General features: G+C 38.9%; 1 protein-coding gene across 3 annotated transcripts in view; it reads left to right on the forward strand.

The window, feature by feature from the left end:
• Positions 1 to 19,904, forward strand: part of INPP4B (inositol polyphosphate-4-phosphatase type II B) — a 471,298-nt gene that overhangs the window by 202,957 nt on the left and 248,437 nt on the right. For all 3 annotated transcript variants that reach the window (XM_036763284.1, XM_036763286.1, XM_036763285.1), the window contains exon 8: positions 8,383 to 8,455. In XM_036763284.1, coding sequence (XP_036619179.1) covers positions 8,383 to 8,455 — 73 coding nt within the window. The remainder of the gene's footprint in view (positions 1 to 8,382; positions 8,456 to 19,904) is intronic.

Consider the following 19,904-nt stretch of genomic DNA (forward strand, 5'->3'; position numbering starts at 1 on the left):
TAAGAATACCTTTTATGCCCACCCAACAAATGGTCACATGGCCTTTGCTTGCATTCCTTTGGTGGGGTGACCTCTTTAGTTTGTTAGATAGTTCTTTTCACAATGGTGTAGCTCTAATTATTTGGACATCTCCCCCCACCCCAACTTTAAGCTTAAATCTGTTTTTTTTTTCAACTTCTCCCCATTGGCTCTAGTTCTACCCACTGGGGCTGAGAGCAAGTCTTATCTTTTTTTCATGGGGCAACCATTCAAATGCCAAATGCATGAAGATGTTTTGTGTAACCCTGAGCAAGTCACTTTATCTCCAGGATCCCAAGTTTTCACTTCTATAATATAAGGCAATGCATTAGAGTAGAAAGGGTACCAATTTAGTAATCAGAAGACTTGTGTCCAACTCTCAACTCAGCAATTTAGTAACTGTGTTATATTAATCAAGTCACTTCCTGACCCCATCAAAAAATATAAAAATGGTTATACTGCTTTTGCGCCAGGTGAAAATATTCACAGATACAGCTCAGGTATAGTGAAACAAGTTGGAGGAGTCAAGGAGTTAGACATAGCCTCTTTAAAGCCATCAAAAGAAGGTCTGGTAGAACTGAAGATTTCCATCCATCTTCCTTAATAAGTGCTCTTAATATGGACTTTTTATCTGGAGAACTGTCTCTGAAAGATTCTTAAAGTATTAGTGACTCAAATTTTTAACTACAAATATGTGAACATATGCATAAGACATTACGTAAGGTAATAAAAGAAGTGGGGAACTAAAATACCCACCTTAAAATGAATGCATTATGTTAAAGAGTCCATGGAGGATATTTTGATGCTACTTGCTTTCCCTCAAAGTAAGTAAAATTAAAATCCCCACATGTATCATTGGAGGGAAGCTATTTTCATATATATATATATATATATATATATATATGTGTGTGTGTGTGTGTATATATGTATATGTGTGTACATGTATGTGTATATATAATATGTATGTATGTATGTGTATATGTATATGTATGCATGTGTGTATGTATGTATGTATATGTATTTTTAAAGAGAAGTATAGGATTAAGAAAGAGCAAAGATGGAAAACCAAATTGATCAACATTTGAAATAGTTTATAATTTTTTTTTTTTCTAGGGAAAAGGCTACTGTGTAGCTAAAGCAGCAATTTGGGCAGAGGCATAGGGGAAAACCCAGATAAAAATAGGCTCAAGCAAGCATTGTGACCCAGGGTGTGAGTGCTAATCATTCACCCTCTGTAACTCCGGATCAGGGTTGTTTTAGTTGCTCTTTGGCAAATCAATGGAAGAACTTTGTGAGATAGAGATTATGGCTTGGGGTTCCTAGGAAGGAGCCAAGTTCTCAAGCACATCCTAGCTATCCTTCACACCTTTGTCATCTCTGCCATATTTGAAGAGGCCATAGTAGAGGGGGTGGTGTGTCTTAGGGCGGGGGTCAGTGGTCTGGGAGAAGTCTCCTCTCTTTGTCGGACAGAAGCCATGTTCTCATCTGTAATGGCAGTAGCAGGAAAAAACAGTCTACCTTTGAAGCAAGAGTTCTTAACCTGGGGTCTGATAATATGTAGTTATTGTATTTTTAAAATTTTGACTACTGTATTTAAAAATGTAATTGGTTTCCTTTATAATCCAATGTATTGCTGTATTTAAAAACATTATTCTGAGAAGGTGAACTTGACTTTACCATGAGAAAGCCATGGTAAAGGGGTACATGATACAAAAAACGGTTAAGAACCCTGTATTTAAAGGCTCATTTGCTCACTGCACTGATAATTACATTCTGTTCCCTGCTTGGCCTCTCCATTTTTCTTGTATTTCCCACAGAGATGAGTCTCAGGCATTCTTTTTTTAAAAAAAAGGTTACTGAAATTTGAGAGGCCATTTGGATGACTCCTTCAACTCCTCTTTTCCATAACTATGATGATACCTTTCCATTACTATCAAAAAGTTGCACGTCAGTATTTCAAGGATTTTATGCTCCCTTCATTGGTGCCTGGATCCTTCTATGCCCCAGGCCAGGTCATTTTGAGCTGATCTGGCTAACATAACTGATCATTTTGAAGCCTATTTTCTGTCAACTGAGCTTTTTCCATAATAACTAGGTTGGTCCTTGAGTAATAGACTCACAGACTGAATCCAGGCCTATCTTGGAAAAGTCTCTAGGTAGTACCTTCCAGAGCTTGAGTTCTACTGACAGACTTTAATGATAACCCAGGTTTACCTCCAGCTAGCAGTGAAGAACCAGAGAAGGACTTTGGGGAAGGCGATGGTAACAGTATTTTTTGGTTTGCTTTCCTGTTTGTGGTGAGGAAAAAGCCAAAGTCTGAATGGCAGAAAATCTTATACATCCTTGTCTCTGGAACCTGTACCTTATAGCCTCTAAATGCAGTTCCTCCAAATCTGAAAGGGGGATGTCCTTGTACCCTACTGTCCGTTACCTGCATCTTCCTGCAATTACAATACATTAGATAGATGGAAGTGTCTGTTACATTCTTTCTCCTCTTCAGTCAGTCAACAAACAAGTATTAAACTACTGTGATCGGCCCAGCCCAGTGCCAATGTATAGCATAAATGCAACACAAATATCCACACGTTTTGAGAAATCCTGCACATAATATTTCCACCAATGAGAACTGGTAACTCATCTCTAACGCAGTTTTAGTGTGTTGCCTGGGGTATTTAGAGATTAAATGATTTAGATGTGGACACATAACTAGTGTGTACCATTGGAAGAATTTGAAACTATGTCTTCTTTCCTCTCCAGCTAGCCCTCTATCCTCTATGGAAGCTATAAAGGTTAATAGGTGATATATATATGGAAGTGTTTTGCAAGGGGAAAAATGCTACCTAAATACAAAAATAATAATGTTGTTTATTTATTTAAAACTCAGCCATCATTGGAAACTCAGGTTAGCAAGCTTACTGGTTTAAAGGAGAATGGAAAGTCAATGTTTATTTCAGCTTAAAGAAACTACTAATATATTAATTTTTTTCCTTAAATAGCTCTACCTTGAGACTCTTTTCTGTCACATCTTGCCCCTCCTCGCAGAACTTCTCAACCTTTGCTATAAATCTGAGCTAAACCATGCCTAGCTAGTCCAATTACGGCTTGTCTTGATGAGTACACACCAACTTACTCTTCATCAACTACTTGGGTCATTCAGCCCCCCATTCTTAGGAGACTGCCCCCCTCATGACTTATCTCTGTGCTTCCCTAGTTTTCTTCCCTACTCAGCAGGTGTGGCATGTAACCAACTACCACAACCTGACAGTGCCAGGTGCTATCCCTAGACATAGCTTTTAACATGATTCCTTAGACAGCTTTATGAATGTCAGTCACTAGGCACTTCCAACTGGACCTACCCACAATGCGAAGCCAGGCCTACTTCATAGGGGGCTACCTTACTAAGATAGACCAACTTGGCTCATTTTGGGAAAGAGGCATAAGCCATAGTGCCTGTCCTCAGTTAGTATGTAATCTAGTAATATGTAGGTATACCTGTCAAAGTAATTTTTCAATAAAATAATTGACACATTATCACCAAATCCACCCTAAAGTAAAGAAACTCTACTGTGACATCATCCTTTCAAGATTTTGAGCTTATCTGAATGCATGACATCCTCTTAGAAGGCAGTCTAATAGTACAGCAGAGTGCTGGTCTTGAAGTAAGGAAGACCTGAATTCAAATCTTGCCTCAGGCACTCACATAGCTGTATGGCCCCCACTTTGGCAAGTCGTTTAACCTTTATTAGCCTCAGTTTCCTCATCTGTTAAACAGAGCTGTTGTGAGGATCAAATGAGACCACCTGTATATAGTAAACCTTAAACTGCTATATAATTGTTTGCTATTGCTATTATTAATGTAATTATGAGCATCATTAGCTTCAGTTTGACTCCTTTCATTGGTAGAGATAATCACTCATCTTTGTCCACTCATTCTTTGTGATAATTATCTGAGTGCTTCGACTCAGCCTTCCTATAGCCTTACTTTCTAGAGGGCTCAAATCACAGCCACTTCTTCATTTGCCACCAGAGGTTCTGCTTGATTTGGACTCCACCATCATCTTAATCGTGTCCCTGAGCCTGGTACTCTCTGGCAGCCCTCCCACTACTCCCCTATTCAGCTTCCTTTTATGTATTATCTTTTCAGTTAGACTTAAGCTCCTTGAGGACAAGGACTGTCCTTCTTTATCTTATTTGTATCCCTAGTACTTAACCTAGGTACTTAATGCATATTTATTGTACCTTATTGTAGGGCAATGGAAGCCCTTGAATTTATTTGGCAGCAGGGAAACAACTGTATTCTGAACCTCAATGGCCAGAGTAATTAGTAGAAAAAGACAGCTGCAATGTAGATTGCTTCCTCTGCCCTGCACCTATCCCCAGAGAGCTATTCTCCCATCCACCACCATTATCCACAGCGATATATGAGGATGCACTTTGTACCACTCCCTGAGGCAAAAAATTGCTAGTTATGACTCTGAACACGGGCCTTGCTGTCTCCAGCACTCATACAACCTTGAATCTAAAACCAGAAAAAAAAAAGTCAGAGGTCACCTAGTCCAACCCCCTCATTTTATAGATCGTGATGCATGGATAGTATAGATACATGGATTCATGGATAGTGGTTACATGGGTAGTAAGCATCACAGGTGGGATTTGGACCCAGGTCCTCTGACTGGAAAATCAATGCTCCTTTCTTTGTGTATTATATCAGGTTACTTCTCTTGGAAAGTACAAATTGTCAAAAAAAAGAAAGATCTAAGTTCAAGTGCTAGGGGATGGGGCATCAGGGCTTAACCTCAGGGAGGCAAACTGTAACTATGGAAACTTGGTGTGGAGTAAACACAGAGATGAATCCCTCTGCAAATTCTCTTTGGCTATGATGGCAGTGAGGCGTAGACAGATATGTCAGAGAACATAGACTCAGCTTTGTAAATAATAGCATCGTAGTGGGTAGTAGTCATATTAATGAACAGCATTTGCTGAAGACTTACTATTTGCAAAGCCCCATTCTAGGTGAGGAGCATCAAAACAAAGGAAATGGGAAATAGAATTTTCCCTTTTCAGACTGGCAATCTGCACAGGGAGAAAGAAAATGTACACATAATAAGATTCTCAAAAACAATTTTAAAAGCCAGAATACCTGAGAAATATTTATTCAGCCAAGAAATGTCTACTAACCGTCATATGCAAAAGTGTGATTGATTCTGAGGGATGTCCACTTATGGAGTGAATAGTTAGGTGGATTCACTTCTAAAATACTTCTTAGGGAAGTGCCTTGTAATGTAAGAGAAAGTCTGGTTTAGAAGACAGAATAAGTGTCTACAAAGAAAATAATTGGAGGAACTCTCAATAGAAACAAATCCGTAGTTGGCTTGTATGCATGAAGCATGGGAACATGGGTGCATGATGCAATATTTAAGAAGGTTTAAGAGACTGATATTACACACTACAGATCAGTGTCACATTAACATCCTAAATATTTAACTTTCAATTTGTTTTTGGAAAAGTAATCGCCAGCCTTGTCTTTTTACTAATGTGGTAAAAAATGAAAACTTGGCCTTCAGGAGTGGGTGATTTGACTGTAATAACCCTTTACTGAGAGTTATAACATTCTGGTAAGGATAGATTCCTCTGACTCAAAAGGAAGATTTACTCCTGGCAGAGAATAGAAAGGCATGGTATCATTTGAGGCAGAGAGAATAGAAAGTATTATGTTAAAGATAGCAAGAAAATGACAAGCTGGTGTGAAAGGTTGATGTAAGGATCTACTAAAACTCAGATATGTTATCTCATTAAAATGAATCATAAACCTATTCGTGCCTACCCAAACTGTGAAAGTCTTGTCCATGTCTTTCCATACATTCACTGTAGGGGGTTTGCCCCATTCTCCAGGTGCCTTCTTCATATTTTCTTGACATTAATCAATAAACCAATTAGCAAGAATTCATTAAGTACCAACTATGAGCCAGACACTGTATCCAAGCTTTCTTTCCATTATCACTCATTCTTGCCTTGTGATCAGCCTATCTTTTTTCCTGTGCCCAGGGTGGGACAAATCAAAGCGCGCATTAATAACTTGTTGGCTAGGAGTATAAAAACTGCCCCTTGGTCATTCACAGATGACATATTTTACACTGCTTCTCCTTTGTAATTCCACACTTATGATGTGTTGTGTACATGTACCCAGAGTCAATTATACAAAGTACACCTAGGGCAAGCAGAATGAGGTGAGAAGGATAGGGCTCTTATTTTATTCCATCTGTATTTCCTTTTATGCCTAATATTTTTTACTTAGGAGGTGGTAAGTTCTATCATTTCTACATTGCTGATAGATTGAAAATGTCAGCACCTTCTAAATTGGTCTCCCTTTAAATTCTACCCCCTCGGGCAAGTCCCCAGTTGCCTATTCAATAAACTCCAGTAACTCCAGGATCAAATATAAAATCCTCTGCTTGGACTTTAAAGCCCTTCATAACTTGGCTTCTCCCCACCTTTCCATTCTTCTTAACACCTTTCACCTCCACTGTCCCCAGCCCCAAACTCTGTGATGCCTTTATACTTCCCTTCTTCATCTCCTGACTTGAGGCATTTTCCCTGGCTGGCCTTCATGCCTGCAATTTCCTCTCATATATCTGCCTCCTGGCTTCCTTGTCTTCCTTTAAATCTCAACTAAAATCCAGCCTTCTACAAGAAACCTTTCCCAGTACTTCTTAAAACATTGCAAGGACCAGGCATGTCAATTGATGCAAAAATCCATTATTATTTTGCAATAAAATAAAAATTTTCAACCAATCTCTTATTTCTTTGCCAAAAATATTGTTGTTCAGTAGTTTCATTTGTGTCCAACTGTCCATGACCCCATTTCCTGGCACATGCCATTTACTCCTCCAGCTCACTTTTACAGATAAGGAAACTGAGACAAAGAGGGTTAAATGACTCGCCCAGGATCATACAGCTAGTAAGAGTCTGTGACTGAATTTGAACTCAGGAAGATGATTCTTTCTGACTCCAAGACAAGAGCTCTATCCATTGTGCCCCTTAGCTGCCCCCTACAAATGCACTGTATCAGTTGATTATGCTTGCTCTTTTGAGATATTCTTAAATTTTCCTCCCATGATATTTCCCTCTGAGATTACTACCAATTCTCTAGATATCTTGTTTATATATAATTGTTTACATGTTGTCTTCCCTTTTAGACTATGAACTTTTTAAAGGCAGGGACTGTATTTTGCCTTTCTCTGTATCCCCACTGTTTAGAACAGTGCCTGGCACATAGTAGTGCTTAATAAAATGGTAGTTGATTGATTGAATCAGGAAAACGCCCGTTTGGGAATTGAGGCCACAGAGAGTTTGGAGAGTCATTTCACTAGAAATTTTCCACTGAAGCAGTTTTCCAGCTGGAAAGTTCTTTCTCAATTAAATTTGAGTTTTTCTTCTCATGTTGGGTATATTTGTTTGTAAAGTGATGTTGCTTATTTTCGGGCTGGAGGCACAGGATAGCTCATCTGATCAAACAAATAGTGGAGGCTGCCTGCTTGTGGAAATAACAAAGGTCTCTTCTTGGGGCCACAGACATTTTCCTTCATCTGGATGGAACAAGGTTCCCATGTCTAGGGGCACTGTGCCTACAATGGACCAAAGAAAGGCTCAAATTTATAACTCATTGACAAGGACTAGAGGAAATGCCCCTCCCCCCCATTCTGCAGTTCAGTTCCCTACCCCCTTCTATTCTCTGTATACACCCAGGTAAGATAAGGCAAGTGAGCAGGGCCCATTCATCAACAATGACAGGAACCTATCATCGCAGAGATGATCTCATATTTTAATAGTGTCCTTTCTCTATGAACGGGTAACTTAGATCGTTTTGTCAGCAACATGTTATTGGCTTAGCTCCTTTTGCCCTTGGTAATCATGTATTGCCACCTACTTTATTCTCTGCTTAAAGTTGCATTTGCTGTAAATCAAGGAGAACTGTCTGCTGTTGGTCTGAAAGCAGCCCAGCTGAAAGAAATCCCTTTGAAACCATTCAGCTTGTCACAAATGATTTTCTAGCCTGCCTTAACACAGTTAGGAATGTGCATCTCTCGCGTGTTTGGGACAATAATTCACGTTTTGCTATCTTTTGTAAACATTCTTTGGCTAGGAAGAGGATGTAGCCTGTGATTAAATAATGCAACTCTGTTGCATGGAAGAAATGTAAATCAATAATTAAAACCAAATGAGCTGAACAAAATGGGTAGGGCTGGAAAGAAAAGTTGTCAGGAGGGTTTGAGCCAAAGCAACCCCAGACAACATAAACTGTCTTCTAGTCTCTCAGTATTTGTCTGCTTGTTTTCAAAGCATCAATTCTCTTTTCTTTTCCAGTGTGCATTGGCGTGTGAGTGCATTGCCTCAGAAGGCATCAAAGACAAGGACAGCTTACCTTTCTTAAATGCAGGTATGTGTCAGTTTTGGAGACCTGGGTTGGAACATTCTCCTCCCCCCATCCTCCTGATAATTGTAGGAATCTTGAATATAATTTGCATTTACTTATCTGTGTGCATGTTATTTTTCCACAGTAGAGTGCAACCCCTTTGAAGGCAGGGAGTATTTTGTTTTCTGGCTTTGTATCCCCAGTGTCTGGCATAGTCCCTGTTACACAGTATGTACTTAATAAATACCTGATGAATTGATGACTTACACATAGGTTCCTCGAGTGTGTGGGAAACTCTATAAGAAGCCATTTAGATATGTGTTTTCAAAACATTTGAAAACTCTTTTTAGAAAGAAATTGCAGTCTTCTAAAAATTTGCTTCAAATTTCATTGCAGTACTCTTGGAAGTATAACGAATAGTTTCAGAGCAGTAGGTAATATTTGAAAACTACAATTAAAGAATTCTTTCTCTTCCCTCCCCCAATTTTAAAACAATGAGATGTTGAACAGATATTGGACAATTCATGTTTTAATGTATTTGCGCCATCTACTAATTTTTACGTGACATGTTGGAGAAATAAACTTGTCAATACTAAATTTGTATAAAACACTTTGGAATGTATGTGTTATCAATTATAAACCATAATTCTGTGGTATGTTCATGATTCATTTTGGAGATGACTGAGATGAGAAACAAATGAAGACATACTTACCAAAACAAATGAAGATATCTCTGCTAGAATGAATCTTTGATCTCCAGTGTGGGCTCTCCATCCAATGGCATAGAATGTCACCCACCCACTGGTGATTTTGTGGAAGATTTTGTGGAGTTGTTCTAGAATTTTCCAATCTTTTATTCTCTTCAACAGATTTAGCTACCTAAGACCTTTGCAATCTCCCTCCCTTCTATCACTTCCCTTCCATCACGCATCTGTTCTCAAATCCATCTGGAAGATCCAAGTTATAGGATGACCCACTCTCTCTTCTTGCCTCCTCACTTTGCCTATGTTGTTTGACTGCTCAGAGGACTTCCGTGAGATAGGAGTCATTGGCTCTATTCTTTGTGCTGACGTGGAGGAACACCATGTATTACCCTTCCACTTGCTTCCTAAGGTCCTCTAGGTCTTACTGTTTTGCCTGGCCTCTCAGACCTGAATCCCCTTGGCACTGTCTTCTAAGTGAACACTGACTCATGTAACGGAGGGTTCCCTACACCTTCCATCCCCTCCACCACTGAACCACTAAGACTTTCCATCTATCCAGCACCTGAACCTAGTGGTATGTGTTGTTTCCTTCAATGAGACTGTGACCTCCTTGAGAGCAAGAAATGCCTTGATTTTTTTTTCTATTTGTAGCCATGGCCCCTTAGGACAGTGATTGGGACATAACTTTTTAAAAAATTACATAATATTTTATTTTTCCCAAATTATATGTTAACACTTCTTTTTTTAAACATTTGGGTTTTTTTTAAAGTTTTCAGTTTCAAATTCTATCCTTTCCTTCCCTCCCTCCTCCTTGAGATGGTAAGCAATCTGATATAGGTTATACAGGGACATAATAAGTTAGTAAATGTTTTTCATTCATTCATGATTTTTTTTGCCTATAAGATAACCAGTGACATATCCCATGAAATGTGGTTTCTTATTGCCTTTGGGGACTCATTCATCCATTACTTCAATGAGAATTTCTCAAATACCTTTTGTTGTCGTTCAGTCATTTTCAGTCATGTCTGACTTTTCATGACCCCATTTGGGGTTTTCTTGGTAAAGATACTGGTTTGCCATTTCCTTTTCCACCTCATTTTACAAATGAGGAAACTGAGGCAAACAAGGTTAAGTGGCTTGACCAGGGTCACAGAGCTAGTGTCTGAAGTCAGATTTGAACTCATAAAGATGAGTCTTCCTGATTCCAAGCTCTATCCACTATGCCATTTAGCTGCCCCTCAATACCTACTATGATAACAATAGGTAGTGTTTTACATGCTTTAAAGTTTACAAAGCACTTTACATATATTATTACCTCATTTGGTCCTCACAAAACCTTGTGAAGAAGCTACTGTTATCTCTGTTTTATAGATTAAGAAGCAGAGCCTGAGAGAGGCTTAATAACTTGACCTGGATAACCTAGCTAGTGTCTGAGGCAGAATTAGAACTTTGGTCTTCCTGACTCCAAAGCCAACCTCTATCAATTATACTCCCTGCTATAAGCCAACTCCTCTATTTGCTTCTCCAAGGAGAAACTCTTAAGTTATACCACCATATAGCTGCAACCCGTTTATGCTTTTCAGTTCATTTGTAGGGAGAAAGTCAATATTAATGTATCTCAGTGCTTCCAGTATTATGTCAACTCACTAGCTGTTGGACAAAGTTCTCATATTAGGGGGACCAAGGGTTAAATCAATATTTATTGATAGTCTAAAAACTATGTTTCTTGGTACCCTTCTCCCTATTTATGTCCTGCCACTGTTGGAGAACATGGTGTTCTCATTTTTCTTTGCTTTATGAGAAGCTATAGCAAAGGATAATCTACTGGTTTCAAGGTTCTCCATACTTAAGCAGCCTTGTTCTAGGATGACAGCCATTGCCCATTACTAGGTCCAATAGTCAAAGTCTTTCTAGCTAGGTTGAACATGCCAGAGCTTGTGCTGTAGTTACCTCTATATTGCCCTGAGGCATTTAGTGATACTTTAGTGGAGTTATAAATGGAAGTATTATTTTAAAATGATAATTTATTTTTTAGGTCTATTAAAAGCAAGAAAAATATTCTTTAAGCTAGGAGTTCTTAACTTTTTTGTGTCATGGTCTCTTTTGACAGTCTGGTAAAAGCTACAGATCCCTTCTGAGAGTAATATATTTAAATGCGCAAAATAAAATAAACAGGATGGCAAAGAAAGAAATAAGATTGTATTTTTTCCCATCTAATCTCAAGGAACCCCAGAAACCTATTCATAGATGTCTGTCTATGGCTAGGGATCTATCCTGGCTTAAGAACCCCTACTTTATTTATTAAGAGAAATATAATACATGAGTGTGAAGGGGAAGAGGAAAAAAAATTAGAAAAAGTGAATTTATCCCACAGTGCCTAAGCCATTTAGATAATAATGTTTGGATTCCCTGAAACCTGTGCTAACTCTTCCACATTCCTAGGATGTGTATTAATACACTGAAGCGGTAATCAATTCAAAAAGTACCTAATCCCTACATAGAAGAGAAGACTGACGGAGAACATAGGTCTTCTCTCTGATGGTATTGACGATCATTTTAGCACGTATGACTGAGGGAGGAAGCCTTGTAAGAGCTTTGTTTAGCCCGTCAGCCACCAAGTTACTTCTCTGTCCATTTTCCAATATAGGATACATAGCTTATGTGTCAGTTGGTTATTGTCGCTCATACTTGATGAGGACGGAAATGACATCACTACATCAGAGTCTAGGTACGGTGTGTCCGACTGTGGCTGATCAGGTCAATACGAGCTCAGAAGGCTGTACCACATTACGAGCCTCAGAGGACATACATGTACATATACAAGTTAAGACTCTTTTCTAATGTGCCAGATAGGGTCTAAAAGTAAGAAGACCTCTGTTCTCATTTGATTCCTCTACTTACTAGCTACACATACTTCAGGAAGTAATTCTGACTTTTTCATATTTCAAATGAAAAACAGTAGGAATCTTCTCCGCATACCTCATAGTGTTGTTGTGAGAGTAAAATGAGCCAGTGTTTCATGAACCCCACAAGAGGTATCATTGTTACAGTATTTACTATAATATAAAATGTAATTAAAAACCTACAATAAAGTGCTCCCTCTTTTTTTTTAACCTCAAGGGAACATAGAGGTGATCCTGGGTTCTCAGTGGGTCACAAGTTATAGCAGGTCTCTCTATGCCATAAGAGCTTTAGGTGCCAGTTCAGCGAATAAACCATATGTCTATTGTCTGAGAACTAGCCTAGTTAAGTGGGTGGTTGGTTGGGGTCATAAGGTATGAAGATTTTTTTTTTTGTCTACCGCAATTCTCAAAGACGTTCGACTGTCAAGGTTAGACTATGATTTGCTGTAGCAGAGGGAATGTCCACCCTGTAAAACCAATGATCCTTGAAGTATTGAAGAATAGGGCAAAAAGACCATCGAACTACAGACTATAGAATTTCATGGATCCTTATGCAATGTTATCCATCCTCATGACTGATCACTTACCCCATAAAGATAGGGAAAATCTCATATGATAAAGTGTACAAGTATAAAAGCAGGATTCAAGATTTCAGCATTATATTTTTTAAAAATGTGTCTGCCTGTGATATAAATATGCATTGTTTGTATACCGACTGCATATGATTTTGTCCCGTGTATAGCCTAGAGAATTTATCATGCACTCTCTGTGTGATTTCTTTTAAGTCAAGCAGGCAAAGGGGGCTATTGACATTCTTCCCCAGTCTGTATATTAATATATTATGTGAAACTCACCAGCCTCCAGAGAGTTATGAAGTACTCCTTGAGTGGGAAAGAATGCCATATCTCAGAGCCGCTCATCATGATTCTATTTATATCTCCAGAGATTTCATTTATACTCCAGGAAACTCACTTAACTCTTCTAACACGAGAATCTTAATTTCCTATTGCAGCCCTCACTTTTCCATAGCCTGTTCCAATTCAAGTTGGGGAGCAGGAAAAGAGAAGGGGAGGAGAGAAGGGGGGGTGTCAGAAAGAGAAGAGCAAAAATTCCAGGGAGAAAAGAAAAGAACAAAACCAACTTAGCTTTTGTAAAAGGTGATTATTCACAGATGGCTTTTATTTTATCAGAAAAAGGCACACTACAATTTTTGAGAATACATTGAGAGAATAATAGCTGTTCACCTTTCTATTTGTTTAGTAAAGACTGTGGGCAACATGGAAACAATTTTGAATTCATAGTTGCTAGTGAAAAATCTTCACTGAGACTAGAGGAAAGTATATACGGAAAATATTTTTTTTATCTAACATGGTTGGGAAAGGTGGGGTTATTGCTCATCCACTATTCTGGAGGAATGAGATACTATGGAGATCATAGCTCTTCAACACTGTAGACCAGAATATACAACCACATAGCTGTTTTGACCTGAATTTATACTTCTCTGGTGGTTCAGGGGTCACTTTAAGATATTTTATGGTCATTATGAATATCAGTTATTATTATATAATCAATGAGAGAACATTCTGGTGAGTTGAGCATTTTAGTTAAATGGAATGCCAGATTTTTAGAGGAGTTTTCTTAATGTTAGTTTGCTTTTAATACTTAATAATAAAGCTGGATGTTTATAATGAATTAAAAACTATGACCTGAATGTTCAAAAAGAGTTATTATTATGTAGCACATCAATTATGAAATTAATTTAGGAATACTTTTAATTACATTTGACCCTTGTGAATCTTTGGTTTCTGTCTGTCATGTTAAAATACAATATAAATGTGACACCAGCATGACAGGGCTTTTTCATTAAAGGTTATAATTAAAGGTCCCGGCTCCCAAACTAGCACAATAGGACAAAGCTTTCTGTCTTACTGTAATAGTAACCTACCAAAGAGATAGCAGAATAATTAACCTTCAAATCAAAATGTGATGGGCCTAGCCCAAGAGAGTGTACTATGTAATCTTTCATTGATAGGTCACCATTTTTAGATGTTGATGACTGCAATTGACAATGACAGATATTCATTAACCTTCTTACCTTACTCCTTTATCTTTAAATAAAATGTAAGCAACAGCAGCATGGTGTAATGAGAATAGCATTGGGCTAAGAGGAAGGGGGCTTGTGTTTTAGTCCCATTTCCACCAGTAACTGGCCATAGGACCATAAGTCACTTCAACATCCTGGGCTTCAGTTTCCTCGTTCATAAAATGAGGGAGTCTGACCAGATGAGTTCTAATAGTTCTAAAATTATGTTAAATTTTATCATATAATTAAGTTTTTGTTGTTTTTTTCTTCCCCTTTTCTATCTTCTGATTATTTTTCATCTATTTGTTTTGAGATTAATGTTACATTGAGTCAGATTATATATTTCTTGTATGTTATCATTTGTGGGTTATTGGGGTTTTTTTTGGTCACTGGGTCAGAGGCGAGGGATAAAGTTATACCTAGTGAGTGGTATTCAAATGAAGGTAGGTGGAATTAATTATATTATAATACAAATTATAATTATTATTAATTACTCAGAATAGTCTAGAAGTGAGAGCTACTGGCTTCTCCATCACTAGTTGTATGAAAGTTGTGTAGATGATCAAGTTGCTGAGGATATTGTAAAATTAATTCCTCGTCAGATCCAGGTTGGACTAAATGACATCCAAGGTCCCTTCCAGGCCTGAGATTATGTGATCTTTGCTCACAAAGATCCAGCAGACCCTCATTTCTACTCACAAAGTAGAGGAGTTGCTATGACCTTCTAGGAGTCAACTGTTAGGCGAAGCCTTAAAATGTTTGATTTACTTCAAAACATATTAAGTGCCTACTCTCTGGTAGGCAAGGCATAGTTGAAAATGAATAAGACACAGACTCTGCCCTTAAGGGGCAGTCTAATAGGGGACTTATGGAATGTTCTCAAAAAGCATAATAGAAAAGAAAATAATGGTTAGAGATCTGAGTTAAGAGAGATTGCTTCCAGCAAAGGGCATCAGAAACATGCTTTATGGAATATGTAGGTGCAATGGACAACCATACTGGAATTGCTTCTATGTCGAAGGGTTGGTAAGTTCAGCTTAGCTCAGGGCTATGTATTGTAATATGAAAATCATTACTTTATTCCAGTTGTCGATTCCTCTGCCTCATGATGTCCCACAAACCTTATGTATTCTGGACCTGTGACTTCTTCAATATAGGGAGCCCTGGGTGTGGAAACTGCCTCATTGATGCTGATCAACAAGTTGTAGGTTTCAGTGAGTCTAACTGGAGCACCTAAAGATTAATGAAGAGATTTGCTTTGGTCATACAATCAGGATGGATCACAGGCAGAAATGTTCCTGACACCATGGCCGACCCCATGTCCACTGATCCACAGTGCTTCTTATCAGTGTTTCAAATTAGGGAACAACTGAGATAAATAGATCACTGACAATCCCTTCTGAATATAGCATGATCCATAGGATTCTACATGCATCCAGGCTTGATCTGAGAGGTTTTCATCTTATTATGGAATCCTGACGCATTCTAGCTACCTAATAGCAGATGCCCCATTGTTTTTCCTCTTTGCTTTACAGAATGTTAACAATGTGTCCCAGTTCCGCCTTTCTACTTGACAGGAATGGGGACAGGGCTGGGACTGTGGTTTCACTGGTATAGGGAGCCCCCAGGCGAGGAAACTCTCTTAGCACACGTAGATGAGCTCTTTCCCTACATCTTTGATTATTGGAGACTTGCCTGGGGCCTTCAGGTTAACTGACTTGCATAGGATTATATAGGGAGTTTTTTAGTTCACATCAGAGGCAGAACTTGAACCCAAGCTTCTTGGCTTTGAGGTTAGCACCTTTTCCAACTTTTATTTATAAGAAGTTTTGTTTACTATTAGCTTATAGAATTGTAGGATCAAAAGCTGGAAAAGACCCTTATTTGCAGGTGAGGAAACCATAGCCAAGAGAAGAAAAGTGACTTTGGTAAGGTTACCACTCAGTCTTGGTATAAATTATTGTCTGTGCTGTGAGATGGATTCCACCTGACTTTCACAATGGCAAGAGGGCATATTTCCTTCCCCACTCCTTATTTTAAATTCCCTTCCTTCTGTATATTTTAGCTGGATCCCCTAAGAGATTTATCTTAGTTTTTCTTTGTTTACCAGTATTGAAATTTTGAAAGAATTTCTTAGGATGGACAGGAAATAATGGTGGAGAAATAGAAGACAGCCATAGAGTTGATTTCTCGTTTGGGACCTTTCTTCTTCAGCTGTAGAGACAATGTCCTAAGAGCTCTCATTATACCTTTTTTCTTTCAGGGTGGGGAAGGGAGGAAGTATTTTTACTTTCTTCTTCCTGCAGTTGCTTTCTCAGTTTTTTCAGCTGTTGTTCCCCATAGTTTTGGAGACTGCCTGATCCCTAGACATTTTGCCTCTCTGAATGTGTGAAATTGTCTGGATGAGCCCAGCTGTTGTTGCTTGGTCATTTATGGTTGACCTGAGTAAGCCAAGGTTTCTCCGAAACTGTGATCTTTAGTCAGTCAAAAAGCATTTCTTAAGCACTTTCTAAGTGCTGGGCAATAGCACCTAGTTCTAGGGATGCAAAGAAAGGGAAAAACAATGCTCCCTGCCCTCTGTGAGCACAAGTTCCATACCTTTTGTTGTGGTCATTCTTCCCACTGCTCTTTGATATTCTAGAATGGAAGGGCAGAGGTAATCTTTTTTTTCTTTTCATGATACAGCACTTGGCTCTGAAGCTTTTACCCTGGCTTTCACTCATACTCTTGAGTCATGTTCCTCAAGTTCATCCAAGAATGTTTCATACTTCTCAAAAGTCTATGCTTCATTGGTTGGTTGAGACTTGTTCTTATCTCTGTAACCTATTAGGGCATCAAATCACTCAAAGTGGAGTGGGGTGATTTTATTGATTTACTCAATTACATCAAAAAGCTTCCCCTCTCTCACCTTTTCCTGGACACATCTGAGAACATTTCTGCTTGAAATAAGACTTATCTCTAAAGCCTTTTGAGCTTCTTGATATCCAAGTGTTGGGGGGGGGGGGGGAAGAAACCCAGGGATACAGGGATCCCAAAGCAAAGTTCCCAGGTTGAGGCCACCTGGAATGAATTTGCAGACCCAAGCATTCTTTAAATCAAGGAGGCAAAGACTTATTATGCTTTCCAGTGAGCAAGAGTTCTTAGGGAACCTGCAACCATAAAGGTGTGCAGGGGAAATTTTTATAGAAGCTTTTAGGGGGTTAAAGAGGGGGACATGTCAGTTAGGTGTTTTAGGGTGGGATTAGGGAGTAGTTAAGGCATGGTCAAAGGGTGGTTGATTCTTAAAGGAACTTGTACGTTTAGTATCTACTGCGCAGGTGTATTACCCAGAGTTCTCTAGGAAATAGCCCACAGTGGGGGGGGGGGTTACTAGGGGTGTGCTTTTTACTGTGAAACATCACTAAGTTCAATACCAGTTAGGGCTAAAGGGTAATCTCTATATGGTTTTTCATCTGGTGTCTTGTTGGACAACATACTATGTCTAAGATACATGTCAGAAAGGTCAGTAAATAGCAAATATGGTTATGACTCAGTGTACTAAGGAAGAAGCAGAGGCAAGTTGGGGCATACTGCCCTTAGGTAGAGAGAGACTGCCTGAGAGAGAATGTTTTAAGAACTAGTTGTGTTTTACTAAGGCATGTTGCCCTTGAACTGGAGAGAGACTGCTAGGGCCAATGCTTTGAAGATAGGGAGAGATGTGATTTTAGAACTGGAGTTCAGGGACAGGCACCCAAGCAGAGGCTAAGGAGAAATGTGATCTTAGAATTAGGGTCCAAGCACAAGCACCCCATCACAAGTATTGCATGGTATATGTCTTTTAGCTGCTAAAGCAAATTTGCTTTGAGTGAGTTTTAAAACCCATTAGACTATAAGCTCCTTGAGGGCAGAGACTGTCTTTTGCCTCTTTTTGCATCCCTAACACTTAGCACCATGCCTGTCACATAGTAGGCACTTAATAAATATTTCTTGATTGATTGAAAACTATCCTAAGCATTTCTTTAAAAAAAAAAGAAAGAACCCTCTGCATTGACTAGCCTAAGTCACCATTCCTGAAATCTGTTATGTCTTTTAGACCTCACCTTCAGTATCTATATTTTTGTTCGTGCCATGTAACAGAATGAACAGCACAGAGCTGAGGGGAAAGCCCTGAAACCCTGATGTTTTTCCAAGCAATTTGGTCACATCCACCCATTAGATTAGAGAATCCGCAGTCATAGCTCTAGAAATGGAACAAAACCCACCTATTCTAGGTCCCTTATTTTACACATCAGGACCCTGAGGCCCAAAAAGGTTAAGTGACTTGTGGAAGGTCACATAGGTAGTGTTTGAATCCACTTCCTCTGTGTATGTAAGGTGGCATGGATCCAATTTGATACAAGCAGCCAGGCCAGGATCCTGATGGGGTGAAGTGTATGTGATGTGGATTTGTTTTCTTTTTAAAGATACAAGTTCACAGGATCATGGCCCATAAACAACTCTACTACACTAGCACAATATTATATAACCCAAAATAGCATAAACATTTGAGTTTAACCTTTAAATAGCACACTGTGCCTGCTCTATACCAACTTATCACATAACCAAAGTTAATGTAAATTCATGAGTTTATTGTTGGCATATTGCCTTCTTTTTGTGCTCCTCTAAAAATCAAGTGAACATCGGTCGATGAATGTAGAATGTGAATGTGAATGCTGTGCTTGTCTCGACACCATCAAGAATTGGGGGATGCCGTAGGGCACGTTGGGAGGGTGTTCCTATTCCTTATCTCTCGGCCCCTTCAAGAATAAAGAGAAAAGCAAATGCTACTATACCCTGTCTCATCTGCCACCCAGCTGCTGTGAAAATAAAATAATATGACCCCTTATCTGAGGCTCTACTGTCATTCAGTCTGCCCAAATCCAGTGAATCTGTGATGGAGCTAGGCTCCTGCATTACACTCTGATTCCAGAACCATTGTTCTTTCTACTGTAAGAGACTGAGAATCCCAGAAGACTTGGAGGTCATTTAGTTCAACAGATAAGGGAGAGTGGTCAGAGAAGGGAATACAGGTAGCAATTGGCCCCAAGCCATACATAGCTATGATTTGAACAGATGTACTCTGATGATGGAACAAGTAATTTTTCCATTCCTTCTATGTAGTCTCTTCTTGAGCAAATCACTGCCAAATATATATACACACATATATATATATATATATATTTTTTTTTTTCTGTAATCTTCAAACTATGATTCTAGTGAGGCCAGAGGCCAGGGAGGCAAATGTAGGTAAGCTTAGCTGTACAGAGTGATGGGATAGAAGAGGCATAACCTGTTTGGTGGGAATTCGAACCAGTTCCTGGGGCTGTATGGCTGTTATGGCCATAGCTGATCTTCTGCCCAGGTCTTAGCTCAGCCGGTCCTGTGTAAAACACCTAGAAGTTTGCACGATCAAAGGACTAGCCTGGGTAATGTCATCAGAAATCTTTTATTGAGCTCCAATTGCCTTCGAATCACCTCTTTTGGTTCCTGACTTAGTGACTGAATCCTTTTTATTCCAACATTATTTGTTTTTAAACATCAGTCATTAAAGTTGTTTTAGCTAAAACTTACAGTTTACAAGTGTCCGATGCATTTTTCTAAAGGACAAAATAAAAAAAAAACCCTTTGAACCAGCTAGACTAAGCCAAACTTAGGCTTACCTCACAATACCCAGCACTTAGCACAGTGCCTACTACAAAGTAGGTGCTTGATACATGCTTATTGGATAACTGACTGAACAATTATTCTAATCCTCCCAAGTTTCC

This window comes from Trichosurus vulpecula, chromosome 6 (assembly GCF_011100635.1).
Source record: "Trichosurus vulpecula isolate mTriVul1 chromosome 6, mTriVul1.pri, whole genome shotgun sequence".
NCBI classification, from domain to species: Eukaryota; Metazoa; Chordata; class Mammalia; order Diprotodontia; family Phalangeridae; genus Trichosurus; species Trichosurus vulpecula.